Source organism: Ictalurus punctatus, chromosome 10 (assembly GCF_001660625.3).
Source record: "Ictalurus punctatus breed USDA103 chromosome 10, Coco_2.0, whole genome shotgun sequence".
Lineage (NCBI taxonomy): Eukaryota > Metazoa > Chordata > Actinopteri > Siluriformes > Ictaluridae > Ictalurus > Ictalurus punctatus.
In genome coordinates this window covers 19313532-19328269 of record NC_030425.2, presented here as the reverse complement: position 1 = coordinate 19328269, position 14738 = coordinate 19313532, and the positions used below count along the sequence as shown (strand labels likewise).

The 14738-nt window shown below is 37.9% G+C and overlaps 2 protein-coding genes across 3 annotated transcripts in view; one reads left to right on the top strand and one right to left on the bottom strand.

Moving 5' to 3' along the window:
* Positions 1–1157: 1157 nt before the first annotated feature.
* On the top strand, positions 1158–2204 carry gjd6 (gap junction protein delta 6). Its single transcript, XM_017477447.2, has one exon. The coding sequence runs from the start codon at positions 1158–1160 to the stop codon at positions 2202–2204; it is 1047 nt and encodes a 348-aa protein (XP_017332936.1).
* A 4821-nt stretch (positions 2205–7025) lies between these two features.
* Positions 7026–14738, bottom strand: part of sh3gl3a (SH3-domain GRB2-like 3a) — a 35697-nt gene continuing 27984 nt past the window's right edge. Inside the window, exons 9-11 of one of the 2 annotated variants that reach the window (XM_017478620.3) lie at positions 14090–14122; positions 12639–12704; positions 7026–12103 (exon numbers count right to left, since the gene is read on the bottom strand). In XM_017478620.3, the coding sequence (XP_017334109.1) occupies positions 11898–12103; positions 12639–12704; positions 14090–14122 (305 nt within the window). In that variant the 3' untranslated portion in view covers positions 7026–11897. The other variant, XM_017478622.3, reaches the window with a different exon arrangement.

Here is a 14738-nt window from a genome sequence, read left to right as displayed (position 1 = left end):
AAAAGTGATTTGGGTAGTGGTTGGCTGACATCAATTCTGGGAAACCGGTTGCGTTTTAATACAGATATTTATCGAAAATACTTTGGATGAAAGACTTTATTACTTGTTAGCTAGCTCCAGTGCTAAACTAAGGAAGCCGATGTTGCGCTCTAAACATGATTTGTTTAGAATTATATCGTTGTAGTTTGTTTTGGTTAACCAGCTACATTTGGGTGAAGATGGAAAAGTTCAAGGCTGAGTGAAACACTGTGAACATGTGAGGTCTGTGAGCTGTTGAATAAATTATACAAAGAGTTAAACACTGGCATACATTTAAACAGTGAGCATGCTTGAAATGAATGAAACCCTTTTATTTTTTTTTAAAGAATTGTTTATATATAAACACTTGTCTTATTTGCATTTTTTTTTTCTGGGCTTGGATGTATATTTGGATGTATGTATTGTCCAGTTGTCCATTATACTGTCCATCACTTGCTGTAAATAGGAACCTACTCATGTCCAATATCATGAAAATACTCTCAGCGTAGATACTCTGTGTGTTTAAACATCTCAAAACTCACCTTGGGGTTAAACCCTCAGACTCACTATTACTGATTTGTAACACTATCTTACATAACAGATAAGATATTGGTCTTTATTAAAGCTGTGTTACACCTAAATAATAAAACCAGAGAACGTTCCAGCAGTGCATGAAAAAGCTTCTCCTATCTCAATTGTATTTTTAAACATCCATCCTTTTAAAGGAAGCTCTGTTTATCTCCGAGCGGCGGTGGAGCTAAAAAGAACCAGACGCTATCTTAAGTAGGAGAGTGCTGTCTGCTCAGGCCCTTTTTAAAAACATGGCCCAGGTTAAAGATGACAGAGAAGGCATCATGTGACCCGAAGTCAAGTGGCCTACGTCGGTAGGGTTCTTATCTAAAAGGAGTGAGAAAGGATGGTACGGAGAAGCCACAGCACTTCAGAAGCGAGCTATGAAAAAGCAGCTACTGTGTTTCAGCTTATATAATATTATTAGCTTTAATTAAAATGAGTGAGTGATTGGGTGGGAATTCGGGACTGTTAGTAAAGACTGTTACTAAAGGTTACTACCATCCTGAGGTGTGAAAAAAATCTGCTATTATTACCAAATCGTTTGAGCACTGGGACTCAGGGTGGCAATGACCGAGTGGACGCTGCTGAAGCGGCTCCTTGATGCCGTGCATCAGCATTCGACCTTGATTGGCCGGATCTGGCTGACAGTGATGGCGATTTTTCGGTTGCTGGTGGTTGCCGTGGCAGCAGAAGACGTGTACGCCGACGAGCGTACTATGTTTGTCTGCGACACACTGCAGCCAGGCTGTGCCAATGTGTGCTACGATGCCTTTGCGCCCATCTCTCAGCCACGTTTCTGGGTCTTCCATATTGTCGCCGTGTCCACGCCGTCACTTTTCTTCATTCTCTACACCTGGCACAACCTTTCCAAGATGGCACCTGGGCAAAACACGGACGAGTGTGTGCGGAACTGTAATTCTGATAGCTGCTCCATCACGTCTCATTATCACCCGAGAGACAAGGTGGGTCATGTTCTGGAAAAAAACACGTGCGTTTCACTAACTCGCGGCACCCTGAGCCAAAAACATATCTCTCCGACAAGAGGTTCCTCAGGAGTCCTGTCCAAAGCCTACGTGCTCCATGTGTGTTTTCGTGCCGTGTTGGAGCTGGCATTTCTTTCCCTTCAGTGGCTGCTTTTCGGGTTCTGCGTGCCAGTTCGTTTCACGTGTGCCGTCCCTCCTTGTCCTCAGCGCGTGGACTGCTACGTCTCACGTCCCACGGAGAAGAGCATCTTCCTCATCTTCATGTTCTGCGTGGGGGTCTTCTGCATCTTACTAAACTTCCTGGAGCTCAATCATCTCGGCTGGAAGAAGATCAGAAGGTCGATGCGAGTAAAGGAAGGATGGAGGAGCAGTATTTATGGAGCAATAAATGAGAACAGACGCTCTGGGACGAGCAGTACGACGTCTCTGCCTACACTGGAGCTGCTAGTGGAGAATCAACCTGAGTGGACATGTGCAGGAAATGAGTGCTGCTCACCATTAAAACAGGAGAAAGAATTGTCTGAAAAGTCACTGCAGAAAGAGACACACAACGCAACACAAGTACTGAGAGGAAAACCACATTCCCATAAAGGAAGACTTTCCAAACGAAGTGCTGAAGTCTGGATATAAACTGAATCGCTTTCTGATTTAGCGCTTGCTTTTTGGTAAGTTTTAAAAAGTGATTGAACTTTTTAAAAATGAACTGTAACAAAAGGTGATGGTGTGAATCTCAACCTTCAGATTTATAACATTATTGTGTCTATAATAAAACATACAAACATGTTACATTGTGTGTAAGGATTTCCCAGTAATATAGTCACCCTTTATCACCCTATATCTATATCAGCGTTTCCCGACCTTTTTTCAGTGACGGTGCCCTCTGAAAACTTTCAAAAAGTTGTGGCACCCTACACAAACACTCATGCTAGACAGCATGAAGTTGATGGTCCAGGAGCATCCGGAGCTTTTCTTCTAAGAAATCTGTCCATACTCTCGCGACCCCCTGGTTGGGAAACACTGATCTATATAAACCATTCTTAACCATCTTAATTTAAATGTGATGACTGGAGAAACCATTTTTTACAAATTAATATTGAGATCAGGAGCAGCTGAATGTTTGATTTCAATTTTTTTTTTTTTTAAAGTTTTTTTGTGCTCCTTTTTTGCGGAAAACTACTTGAATCGTCAAAATTGCAATTTCACACTGAGGTTTTTTTGGTAATTGAGACCTTTTAACTGTACTCGTGTTCGACATGCTTGAATCGAAGTGGGCTTTGACTGAATGCGCGTTGTGATGACATCACATGGTGCGTTCTGATGATGTCACACGACACGTCTTGGCCCAAATCGGCATAAAATCTTCAGTAATTTTGAAAAATTGCAAGCTCCTCCGAATATTGCGATGTTTGCTTGATTTTGCGTTCGTTTCTGTCATCGCAAAATCCTGGACGGACTGTCTCAATGAAAAATCTGCCCTAATGTTAAACATATGACATCAAAGTATGGTTATGTCATAAAATATAAGAGCCTATCATGTAAATGCAGGCCACACGGTGCTGTCTAATCAAGTGAAGGTGTGTAACGACGAGGCATTCATATAGTCATGCAATGTATCATATATTGAAAACTTCTGTGGCCCTCGAAACAAATCTTGAGTGACTTCTGGACATAAATACAAAAACAGCACATATAAGCCTTTTAGATAGATGACTTAAGAGACCCTATACCATAAAAGTACAGTTTTAAGTATTTTTTTTATATGTATATTTTTGAAAATGTTTTACAGTAAAAAAGAAAAAATAAGAAAAAGGCAAAACAACACATTCACAATAAGGAAAAGAACACAATCGGATTTAAAAAAAAAAAAAAAAAAGAAGGCTTGTGGTCTGAATCAAAACGTTTAGCACCTAATTTTGATTGATCATTTATAATTTACACTGCCAGTCTAACACTTGTGAATCAGTGCTTCAGTGAAATCAGTACTTTAAATGATCATTGGCTCAAACTAAAATAAGTCATCTCAAGTAGAGATGCACTGATGTATAGTTTAGAAACATCTGATGAAAACACATCGATGTCGTGCTGTGTGTAAAGATGATGTCTCTTGTGTGGAATGATGACAAAACTGCAGTTTTGTAATCTCTGTAATCTCTGCACTGCTAAAATTTTACACCGAATGCTGCAGCAGTGAAGCGGGAGTTTCAGTGTCGGGTCAATTATTTTTTGCCGCGATGCTCACGCTGCTGGAGCTGAATTAAAGCGCCAGTACACTGGTTTAAGATTTAAATGAAGATGAGTTGACAAAAAAAAGTATATATTGCACAGAAAAATATATTTGTAGAGTAGTATATTCATATCAGCTAATGTTAATAAATTATATTTATATACATATAATATATAAAAGTGGGTTGTTTTTATATATATATATATATATATATATATATATATATATATATATATATATATATATAAAGTGGGTTGTTTTTTTTTATATAGCAGACTTTAAATGGCATGTTTGTGCATATGCATAGATACTTAGAATTGAAATCAGAGTAAAGCTATAGAGAGTGTAGAAAATAGTGTCTAGACCATTTTAGTAGTTTATCAAGCATTACAAATATACTGAATAATCAGTTATTCAACACAGTTTTTTAAAATTGTTTAAAGCTACACATTCACCATAATGACTCATTAACTGGCTGCTTTAGGAGTCTAATTAGATGTTAAATACGTGCGTAATTGAAAAGGCATGCACACCTGAAGGGTAAATCAGTGCAGTCTATAGACTCTATAGGCTGAACTGATTTGTAATGCTTGATAAAATACTAAAATGGTCTAGAGGAAACTATCAGCTTCAGTGCTAGTATTAGCTGTAAGACAAATATGTGAATATGTGGTGTAATATAAAGTCACTTGTATACATATTCTTTACTTCAACTGATTCCTCTAATTTTGGAGTAATCAACATCTATTTTTTCTGACATCTGACTGGGAGTGTAAGACTTGTTATAGTGAGTCTTATATATGGCTAATATAGACCGCAATAAAGATTTGACCAATGATTTGCATTTTTCGGAAGTGTACAAACAGATGAATCTGGACCTATTTAAAAAAAAAAAAAAAAAAAAAAACACCCATCTTTAAAATTACAATAAATCTTAATGTCATCATACAGTTGTATATAATTATACACAGATCAGCCGTAACATTAAAACCATTAAATGACACCTGGGAAGGGGTAGGATATATTAGGCAGCAAGTGAGTAGTCAGTTCTCGAAGCTGATGTGTTGGAAGCAGGAAATGGACATGTTAGGATCTGAGTGACTTTGACACAAGTTGTGATGGCTAGACGACAAGTTGCGATGGGTCAGAACTTCTCCAAAATGGCAGGTCTTGTGGGGTGTTCCCGGTATGCAGAGATTAATACCAACCAAAAGTGGTCCAAGGACGTGGGCGCACAAGCCTCAGTGACGCCCGTCTTGTCCGATCCTACAGAAGAGCTACTGTAGCACAAATTGCTGTTTTGGTGGCACAAGAGGGACCTACAGTAAGCAATATTAGCCAGGTGATGTTAATGTTATGGCTGATCGGTGTGTATTTCACAGAGGTTTGCATTCTTTATGAGAGTAATGCTGGAGATGTTCACAGGTCATTTTAAATCATTTCTGGCCTTTACAGTGCATCCGGAACGTATTCACAGCGGCTCACTTTTCCCACATTTTGTTATGTAACAGTCTTATTCCAAAATGGATTAAATTCATTATTTTCCTCAAAATACTACAAACAATACCCCATAATGACAATGTGAAAGAGGTTTGTTTGAAATCTTAGCAAATTTATTAAAAATAAAAAACAAAAAAAAGCACATGTACATTAGAATTCACAGCCTTTGCTCAATACTTTGTTGAAGCAACTTTGGCACCAATTACAGACTCAAGTCTTTTTGAGTATGATGCCACAAGCTTGGCACACATATTTTTGGGCATTTTCTCCCATTCTTCTTTGCAGGACCTCTCGCACTCCATCAGGTTGGATGGGGAGCGTCGGTGCACAGCCTTTTTCAGAGCTCTCCAGAGATGTTCAATCGGGTTCAAGTCTGGGTTCTGGCTGGGCCACTCAAGGGCATTCACAGAGTTGTCCTGTAGCCACTCCTTTGTTATCTTGGCTGTGTGCTTAGGGTCGTTGTCCTGTTGGAAGATGAATCTTCAACTCAGTCTGAGGTCCAGTGTGCTCTGAAGCAGGTTTTCATCAAGGATGTCTCTGTTCATTGCTGCATTCATCTTTCCCTCGATCCTGACTAGTCTCCCAGTTCCTGCTGCTGAAAAACATGTCCACAGCATGATGCTGCCACCACCGTGCTTCACTGTAGGGATGGTATTGGCCAGGTGATGAGTGGTGCCTGGTTTCCTCCAGACATGAGGCTTGCCATTCAGGCCAAAGAGTTCATTCTTTGTATTGGTCTTGGTCTGAGAGTCCTTCAGGTGCCTTTTGGCAAAGTCCAGGTGCGCTGTCATGTGCCTTTAACAGAGGAGTGGCTTCCGTCTGGCCACTCTACCATACAGGCCTGATTGGTGGAGTGCTGCAGAGATGGTTGCTCTTCTGGAAGGTTCTCCTCTCTCCACAGAGACTGGAGCTCTGTCAGAATGATCATCGGTTTTTGGTCACCTCCCTGTCCAAGGCCCTTCTCCCCGATCGCTCAGTTTGGCTTGGCAGCCAGCTCTAGGAAGAGTCCTGCTGTTTCCAAACTTCTTCCATTTACGGATGATGGAGGCCACTGTGCTCATTGGGATCTTCAATGGTGCAGAAATGTTTCTGTACCCTTACCCAGATCTGTGCCTCGATACAATCCTGTCTCGGAGGTTTACAGACAGTTCCTTGGACTTCATTGCTTGGTTTGTGCTCTGACATGCATTGTTAACTGTGGGACCTTATATAGACAGGTGTGTGCCTTTCCAAATCATGTCCAATCAACTGAATTTACCACAGTGGACTCCAATCAAGTTGTAGAAACATCTCAAGGATGATCAGTGGAAACAGGATGCACCTGAGCTCAATTTTGAGTGTTATGGCAAAGGCTGTGAATACTTATGTACATCTGCTTTTTTGTTTTTTATTTTTTATTAATTTCCAAAGATTTCAAACAAACTTCTTTCACGTTGTCATTATGGGGTATTGTTTGTAGAATTTAGAGTAAAATAAGGAATTTAATCCATTTTGGAAAAAGGCTGTAACATAACAAAATGTGGGAAAAGTGAAGCGCTGTGAATACTTTCCGGATGCACTGTAGGTCATTCAAAATAATCCATTTATCACTCAGCACAGAATTGTTTTATTGTTTTAAAATGACCGTTCAGGTGTACTTTAAAAGCAGAAGTTTTATATGAGCAAAATGTGTGTTTATTTTTTTTTTTGTCTGTGTATGAAAATAAAACGGACGTCAAATTTTGAGCTCAACAATTATGCAGCATTTGTCATTTATTTATGCAATATACAGTTTGTAATATATTCATTTACATCTATAAAACATTTTCTGTATAAATTATACTAAAGAGAGTAAAAGGAGAAAAAAAATACACACGGTCCACATGCCTCTCTCTCTGAAAAAGTACTGTAGTGACAAAAATTACTGGAAAGCTACAGGACAAAACGTGTAAAGGTAGAAGGGTCAGTAGTGTTTTACACAAGTCCAGAGAGAACCTGCGTTATTATTATTATTATTATTCCGTCCCGTTATAATGACTCATCTGCAAGTGAAAGTTGGTTAAGAAAAGTAAATAATTGGTCTAATTAATGCCACATTTGATGTTTGCATCAGGAATTTACCTTGTATCATTCCTCATCCTTATTTATCTATACCAAAATGATTTAAAAAAAAAAAAAAAAAAAAAAAAAAAGAAGGCCCAAAATGTGCTTTAGTAGAAGTTCTTAAGTATGATTTGCAATACCAATCAAGACAGGTACAAAAAAAAAAAAAATCGATACATTTGATTTCATTCATTTGGGTTTATCATACATTTTGACAGTGTCTATGTCTAACTGCGGGATTAACTAGCCATAAGATTTAAACTTGACTAATGTTTTCATAGGGGACAATAAAAATGGAACGCATCGCCTCTCTGAACTCCTGTATGATCATAAACAATCGAACATGTTTTACCAGACAAAGTTATTTGAAGCTCAACAGATGGAGCACCACAGCTTAAGGATTTCACATTAAGGCCTGCTTAAGCTTGTCTCATTCCTATTCACTTTGTGTTCAAGCAAAAGCAATAAAAAAAAAAAACAACTTGGCGACAAGAAAAATACTGTAAAAATGTGCCGCTGGTCAATACTGTATCAATGCCAACTTTATCATCTTTATCAAACCTGCAAAAATCATATAATATGGCAACGAGTAGAACGTAAAAATACTGTTAAAGTGTTCCACTGGGCAAGTGGTTTCCTGGAAAGCAGATGTGGCCCGAGCGTGGATTAGGCGTGTGCTGATTATCAGTTCTACAATATGCTGCAATATTCAACACACACAAAATTTGCATTATACTTGGGAGAGGCATGCCTAGGTAGCGTTTGTGCTCCTTAGATAACGCCTGCCCTGTTCAGTAGGATAACAAGTACAGATGGCTCCTTATTCTGGAAAAATGTGAATGAGAATTCAATGTCTTTCTCAAATTTCCATGAAAATTTCCATGAAAGTTGGAAAACATGGGGAATAGAATTCTTTTTTTCCTCCCAGAAATAGAAGATTGTGACAATATTACAAACAGTGATAAAACCTTAAACAATTATCACAATCTGAGAGTTTAACATCACAGATACCTGCCATTTATAGCACTTGCATTTTAACTAGGGCTGCAACGGATACTTGAGAAAACCTAGCAATTTGATCATTCAATCAAACGGTAAAACAGTTCGACTATTACAACTATAATAGTTCAACTACTAGCAACATTAAGCTATCATTAACATGCAAGGTAATCACCACATCAGTGTGGCGTAACACATGCAAGGCAATGAAATACATTTTTTTTATCATTTGATAATCACCTATTATCATTTTTCTTACCTCTGTGTCATATCATTTAAGCAAACATTTTGCTGTGGGTAATTTTATCATTTTGGCATGATGTCGCGCATAAGGGTCTTTCATTCAATTTGGATTCTACTGTTGGATTTCTCAGTAAATTTGTCTCAAGCTCTTTTTCTTTATAGAATACTCAAATATTAGAGGCAATACAGTATAAAATACAAAAACAAAATAATCAATAGTTGCAGCCCTAAGTTTAACTGGTTAATCCTGTATCAAAATAATCCCTGTCTCTCCCTCATCACATCTAGTGAGCATTCATTGTACCAGCAAAGACAACAGTGACAAATCAGGGCACAGAAAAAGGCAGTCACAGCCATGCAAATGTCGTCACACAGCAGATATTATAAAGTAGTCCTCAAAAGTTCAAATAAAAAATCCAAAAGGCTCGATTAAACTACACAGTGTAGTTTTGTAGCATTGCAGAAATACAGTCATTTACCACTTTTTTTTTTTTTTTCGTAATATCAGGACTAGTCATGTGCCGATTATCTTTATTATTTAATCTAAAATTGCTGTACCTTTATGCACAAACAATTATTCCAAAGGTTATTCAGTATTATTCTGAAGTACAAGCTAGTTTGTCTTTGTGTTTTATCATTAGTGATGTTTTTAAGGCAATATTGTGATGGTTCAACAATGATATGAAATTGTAACATCGGCACTTGGCTAATCAGGTTTCAGTTCATGCAGAAATGTCAGTCTCAGTTTTAAAACAATCAAGCAAAGGCATACAAAGCATTTTAAAGCTTTGTATGCAAACAACTCGATCACTGGAAACATGATGCATTTGTTTTGGTTTTGTAACGTCATTCAGTGTATAATATTGGGGAAAATATTAGCTCCAAGGTGAACAGGTGGTTTTTCATTACAGACAGTCAGTGTGGATATCGATGCCTCTATATATGTTATATATGTTTACTGATTGAGACAGGCTGATGTCAATTCGTGCTCGTGGCTTGGCAGACAGATTCGGTAAAAAGTGCAAACGGGAGAGCCATGTGCCGTGTGACTGTTGCTTCTAAAGCTTTAGTGCAATACGAACACAATTTCAAAATAAAGAAGCACTTCAGGAAGTGAGAGAGACATTCACAGAGGTGGGTGATGTGACAATGTGATATCCAAAAAGGTTCACCAGAACAGCCAGTTAGCATCTGTGTAAACATTATGTGTCATGGCAAGAAGACAAGTTAATGCCAAACCATCAGGTCGCATGTGTCCTAAACCACATCAGCCAGTCTGCATGACATTAATGAAGAATATATTTATAAAAACCCAGACTTCTGTTTCTGGTTAGCTACATTTGCCTTTTAGCTCCAGTGATGAACTACTGTTTTAAAATGCAGACTAATATAGTGCATGGTATAGCTAAATTGCTGACGAGCTGCTCAGTTCTGGTCGAGGTAATGTTTTTGGTATAAAATATGGTCTCGCTTATGAACAAGAAAAGAGAAGAAGGAGAACGGCATGCTTGTAAGAAAATGAAGTAAACGGCACACCGCAGACATTCGAACTATTACATAGAGTTGTTTTCAAGTTTTAAAATGGAGTGATTCTTATGATCTATGTGCTACTCATTTTGTTGCTACTTTTAAACTCGGCATCATAAAAAGCATTTTGTTGGTGTAGCCTATGATGTATTTTTCTACTGATTTATTTTTCATTACACAACTGTTTCTTGGTGCTGGTCCTGCTGCACACCTGTCATTTACATGTTGGTGCTTTTTTTTTTTTTCTCTAACCAATTCGACCAAGTTCAGGCTCGTTAATTAGCTCATGAGTTGAATCTGCTGAGTTGGTAGAAGGAAAAACACCAAAACATGCAGGGCAGTGGTACTCCATGACCAGGATTGAGAAATGCTATATTATCCAACAGCCCTTACCACGTCAGCTCTCAACCATGGGGTCAGGGTTGGTTTTTACCAACCGAAATTGTTACAATGTATGTAGCTCTACGCACATGAACCTGATTTATGTAACGATTTAAAATGAGAATTAAATGTCAGTTTAATGTCACATAATTACTCGAATCCCGTTAGCTTTTCACACAACATCCAATGCACCGTTAATCAAAGTTGCCTGCACAACAGACACTGACAGCATGCAGAGCGACTATTTAAAATAAAAATAATTGGCACTGCATCGTCTTATTTCCTAGCTAGAAACACTACAAAATATCGGTCTATTAAATAGTCTGCCCAGAAATCTAAACGACACATGGGTGATACTTCAGTGTGTATTCTGTAGCCTAGTGCAAGAGCATCAGAGTGCCACAGAGCATAGAAACGCAAATCTTGTTGCTTTAACAAATTTTAAGTGATCATATACAGCGGTAGTGCATGTTTATAATATTTACAGATATTTGCACATTTTGTTTCATTGTTTTGGTCCTTTAAAATGGGATCACTGTCCAAAACAGGTTGAGAACCCCTGCCTTTGACTGACCTATCATCTCTACTGTTACAGTAACAAGTAGCTGATTATCTTTTTTTTTAAACAACAGTTTCATTTTTTTCTTCATTTTTGAACCAAACCTCAGTGACAATAAGTATTGTGCATTGTGAGAAAAGTATTGTGATGTGATATTTTTGCCACATCACCCACTCTGTACTTCAATCTCGGCATTGTTTCCGATTTAGCGTTTGTTACTGCTGTCATGATTCCAGATAATCACAATAAGTCAAATGTAGACAGAAAAAAAGAAAAGAAAACGAGCAAGTGCGCAAGAGAGAGATTAAGTACTTGGCGAGATAAACATTCCCATGAGTAGCAGTACACATTTTATAAACTGTGTTTCGGTGACATGTAAGCTCAGTGCAGGCACTCAAACTGCCAAACCACATACAAACTGGAATTTAAACAAACAATAAAAAAAATCAAACAAAAACAAACCAAAGAGAGAGAGCTAGCCATCCACGTAGCTGGAAAAAAAGAGCGCTGAACTAATGCCAAAGGCTAACTCAGAAGCGCACACCGGATAGTGCATATAAAAGAGAAATAAATACTGAAAAAAATGAAGCCTACCAGGTTTTTCAGGCATCCGGGTCACTAAATGTCTAGAAGTAATGAATCAAGGTGACTGGACTTGTTCTAACTTTTGAGATGGTTCTCTACTCATCAAGATTCTAATACCGTTCCAGTTGACTTGACTCACTACTCTTAGATGCTGAAACATAAAGCAGTAAAAGATGAAGCTTCCATTGCGTGTGTCTCTTGTACAGAGTCAGTGTTACAAGCCTCACTGCGGTAGGGGCACTAGGACCTCGACGTAGTTGATGGGAAAGAAGCCTGACTCGCCGTTGATCATCCCTTCGTACCAGTTCTCGTCGATCTGATTGGTGAGGATGATGATGTCTCCTTCCTTGAAGCCGAGCTCCCCCTCGTTCTCGGGTTCGAAGTCGTACAGCGAGCGGCAGCACGGCTGGTCCATGTGCAGCTCCGTCTCTGTTCCGGTTAGAAGTCAGACTGATTAGTTGTCCGTTTATACAATTATATAAAACAACTGTTTATAGCAGTTATATGGTAAGTAATAACAGGAATGATTGTTGGCAAATAATATGGTATGAGATGAACACGACACTGACGGACATCCTTTTAATGGAAAATAATAAAAAATCGGGGTCATGCATCACACCACCCTACCATAGACTATTTTCCTGTAACAGCATTTCTCGGAATGTTTTATTACATCAACCAACAATGAAGTTAACAGTTCTGAATCGTATTGATGTCTAGCTTAATGTATCCAGTTTATTTTAAACCTGCCATGCTGCGATGCCAAAAACCATAATAATATGCACATCGTTGGATTTGATTGTCTGATTGAATAGAACTGACAATTATGAGTTGGCATAGCTGTTCATTAAAAAAATTAGATTATCAATAGCCATTTGAATTTCTGTCGCCCCCACCATCCCAGTGTCAGGGGTGGTTACAGCCCTGGTGTGCACAAATTCTGTACAAATCCGGTAATACTCACGACTGTTCACTCTGGGGCTTTCGGACCACGCTTGGTTAAAGGGAGGCGGATGGCTGATGTAATCAACTGACACCACAATGTGGAGGGTGAGCATGAAGTGCACACATACAAACACATACACAAACACAGGGATCAATGATGAACATGGATATGATCACAAAACTAAAAACAACAACATGCTATGATTAGGAATTCATTCTTTTTCAGAGAGCACATTTTTATTCATATCCTAATGGAATTTTTCTTTCTTTTCCTAATTGGCATTTCTGTGGCGAATTTGTTGAAGGAACCATTTAGCTAGAAGTTAAATGGGCACAATGTTCCTTATAATATAGTCGATCATGCAAGACATGTTTGATGTCTGAAAATTGCTTCTTTAGTTTTGCATTGGACCTATGAATCCTAAAGCCACCATTTTAGAGTATTGCAATATACACGCCTAAATGATCACACACGCAATTATTAAAAAGCAGTGTTTGACTCAATAGCATTTGTACTTCAACGATTTCACTAAAAGACAAGAGTAAGTTACAAGTATAAAAAAATATATACAAATACAAAAATTTGTATATTTGAATATACAAATATAAAAATATACAAATCAGATCAGAACTATATTATCATCCAAATCCGTCTTTGGGATGAGATGTTAAACCAAGACTCTCTGTGATCATTAAAAATCCCAGGACACTTCTCATAAGGAGTAGGGATTTAACCCCAGGACAAAATTCCGCCAAAATTGGGGGGCGAAATTCCCCCATTGGCTCTTCTCTATCATGGCCCCCCTAATAATCTCCATCCCTAAATTTGCTACATCACTCTCTCCTCTCCAGTAATAGCTGGTGTGTTGTGGGCATTCTGGTGCACTATGGCTGCCGTCACATCATCCAGATGGATGCTATACATTAGTGATGATTGTACAATACAATGTATTACAATACAATAAGCGCTTTGAGTGCATAGAAAAGTGCTATATAAATCTAAGGAATTAAATCACTTCTAACGTACTGTACATCTCTGCCTTTAAGGTTGAAAATCTGAACGCCATGTCTCCTTTCTTCGTCTGATGCACAGAAAGGTCAGAAACCCAGAAAGTTCATCTATCTGAAATGCTGTACAACATGACACAGTTTGAGGCGGGTTCAGTTTCAGACACCAGACATGTCTTGGCTTACTGACTTCGTTTTTGGCAAAATGTTACACTAATAAACAGTATGCTTGGTATATACAGTGAAACAGTCAAATCCCATTTTAACCACTAGAGGGAACCATTATATACATATATTCTTATATGCTTATGTACAAAAATGCTGTCTTTGGGTGACATTATCTATAAGACTTTCAACACAAAATGGTTATATTTTTAGTCAATATATGTTTATTTATAAAAGTCTATATATCTGCTTATCGGACTTTATTGGCACTATATGACTGAAAACTGAGGAACCTACTTTTTCCATTTACACTGTGGTTCACTTGAATATCTGCAACGGACAACAGATGAGTTTAAAACAAATTTCCTCAAATCAATCCTAAAAAGATGTTTAGTGATATAACAACACGATATGAATACTGCGATACTTTCACATCATGATACACTTTTCTGTGGGCATCAGGTAATCTATAACTGCATATGAGGACATGGGAAGTGAGCATGCTGAGAGTGCTGCAAATAAACAAAGAAATAAACTTTAATATTGCGTATTCCGAGTAGTTTTTGAGTATCTTGGTGATATTATTTGGATTATTTATTTTTATCATTTTATGTTTTATTTAGTTTTTCAAAAAATAAATTAAAATATTTACATTAACCATAACCCATTTGATGGTGGTATCGTCACCTAGCTACAGCACCAGGTAACTGTCTAAGCAAACTTGCCACAAAAGAGAGTGTCTGATTTTTTTTTAGCGTCAAACCAAAACTACCAAAGACATAGCACGTAACACCATAGCACACATTACATGTATGCTGCTTAAAATTTCACCACCCCAATGTAAAACGTATTACAGTTATTTAAGTGTAACATAAAATTTTTGTTTTTTACAATTTTTGTACAAATACTTTCATTTGTCCTCATTTCTCTCGTAAAAGGTACGCAA

What these genes read in the sequence shown, in the direction of transcription:
- gjd6 (XM_017477447.2), top strand. Translation starts at nt 1,158, where the DNA reads ATGACCGAGTGGACGCTGCTGAAGCGGCTCCTTGATGCCGTGCATCAG.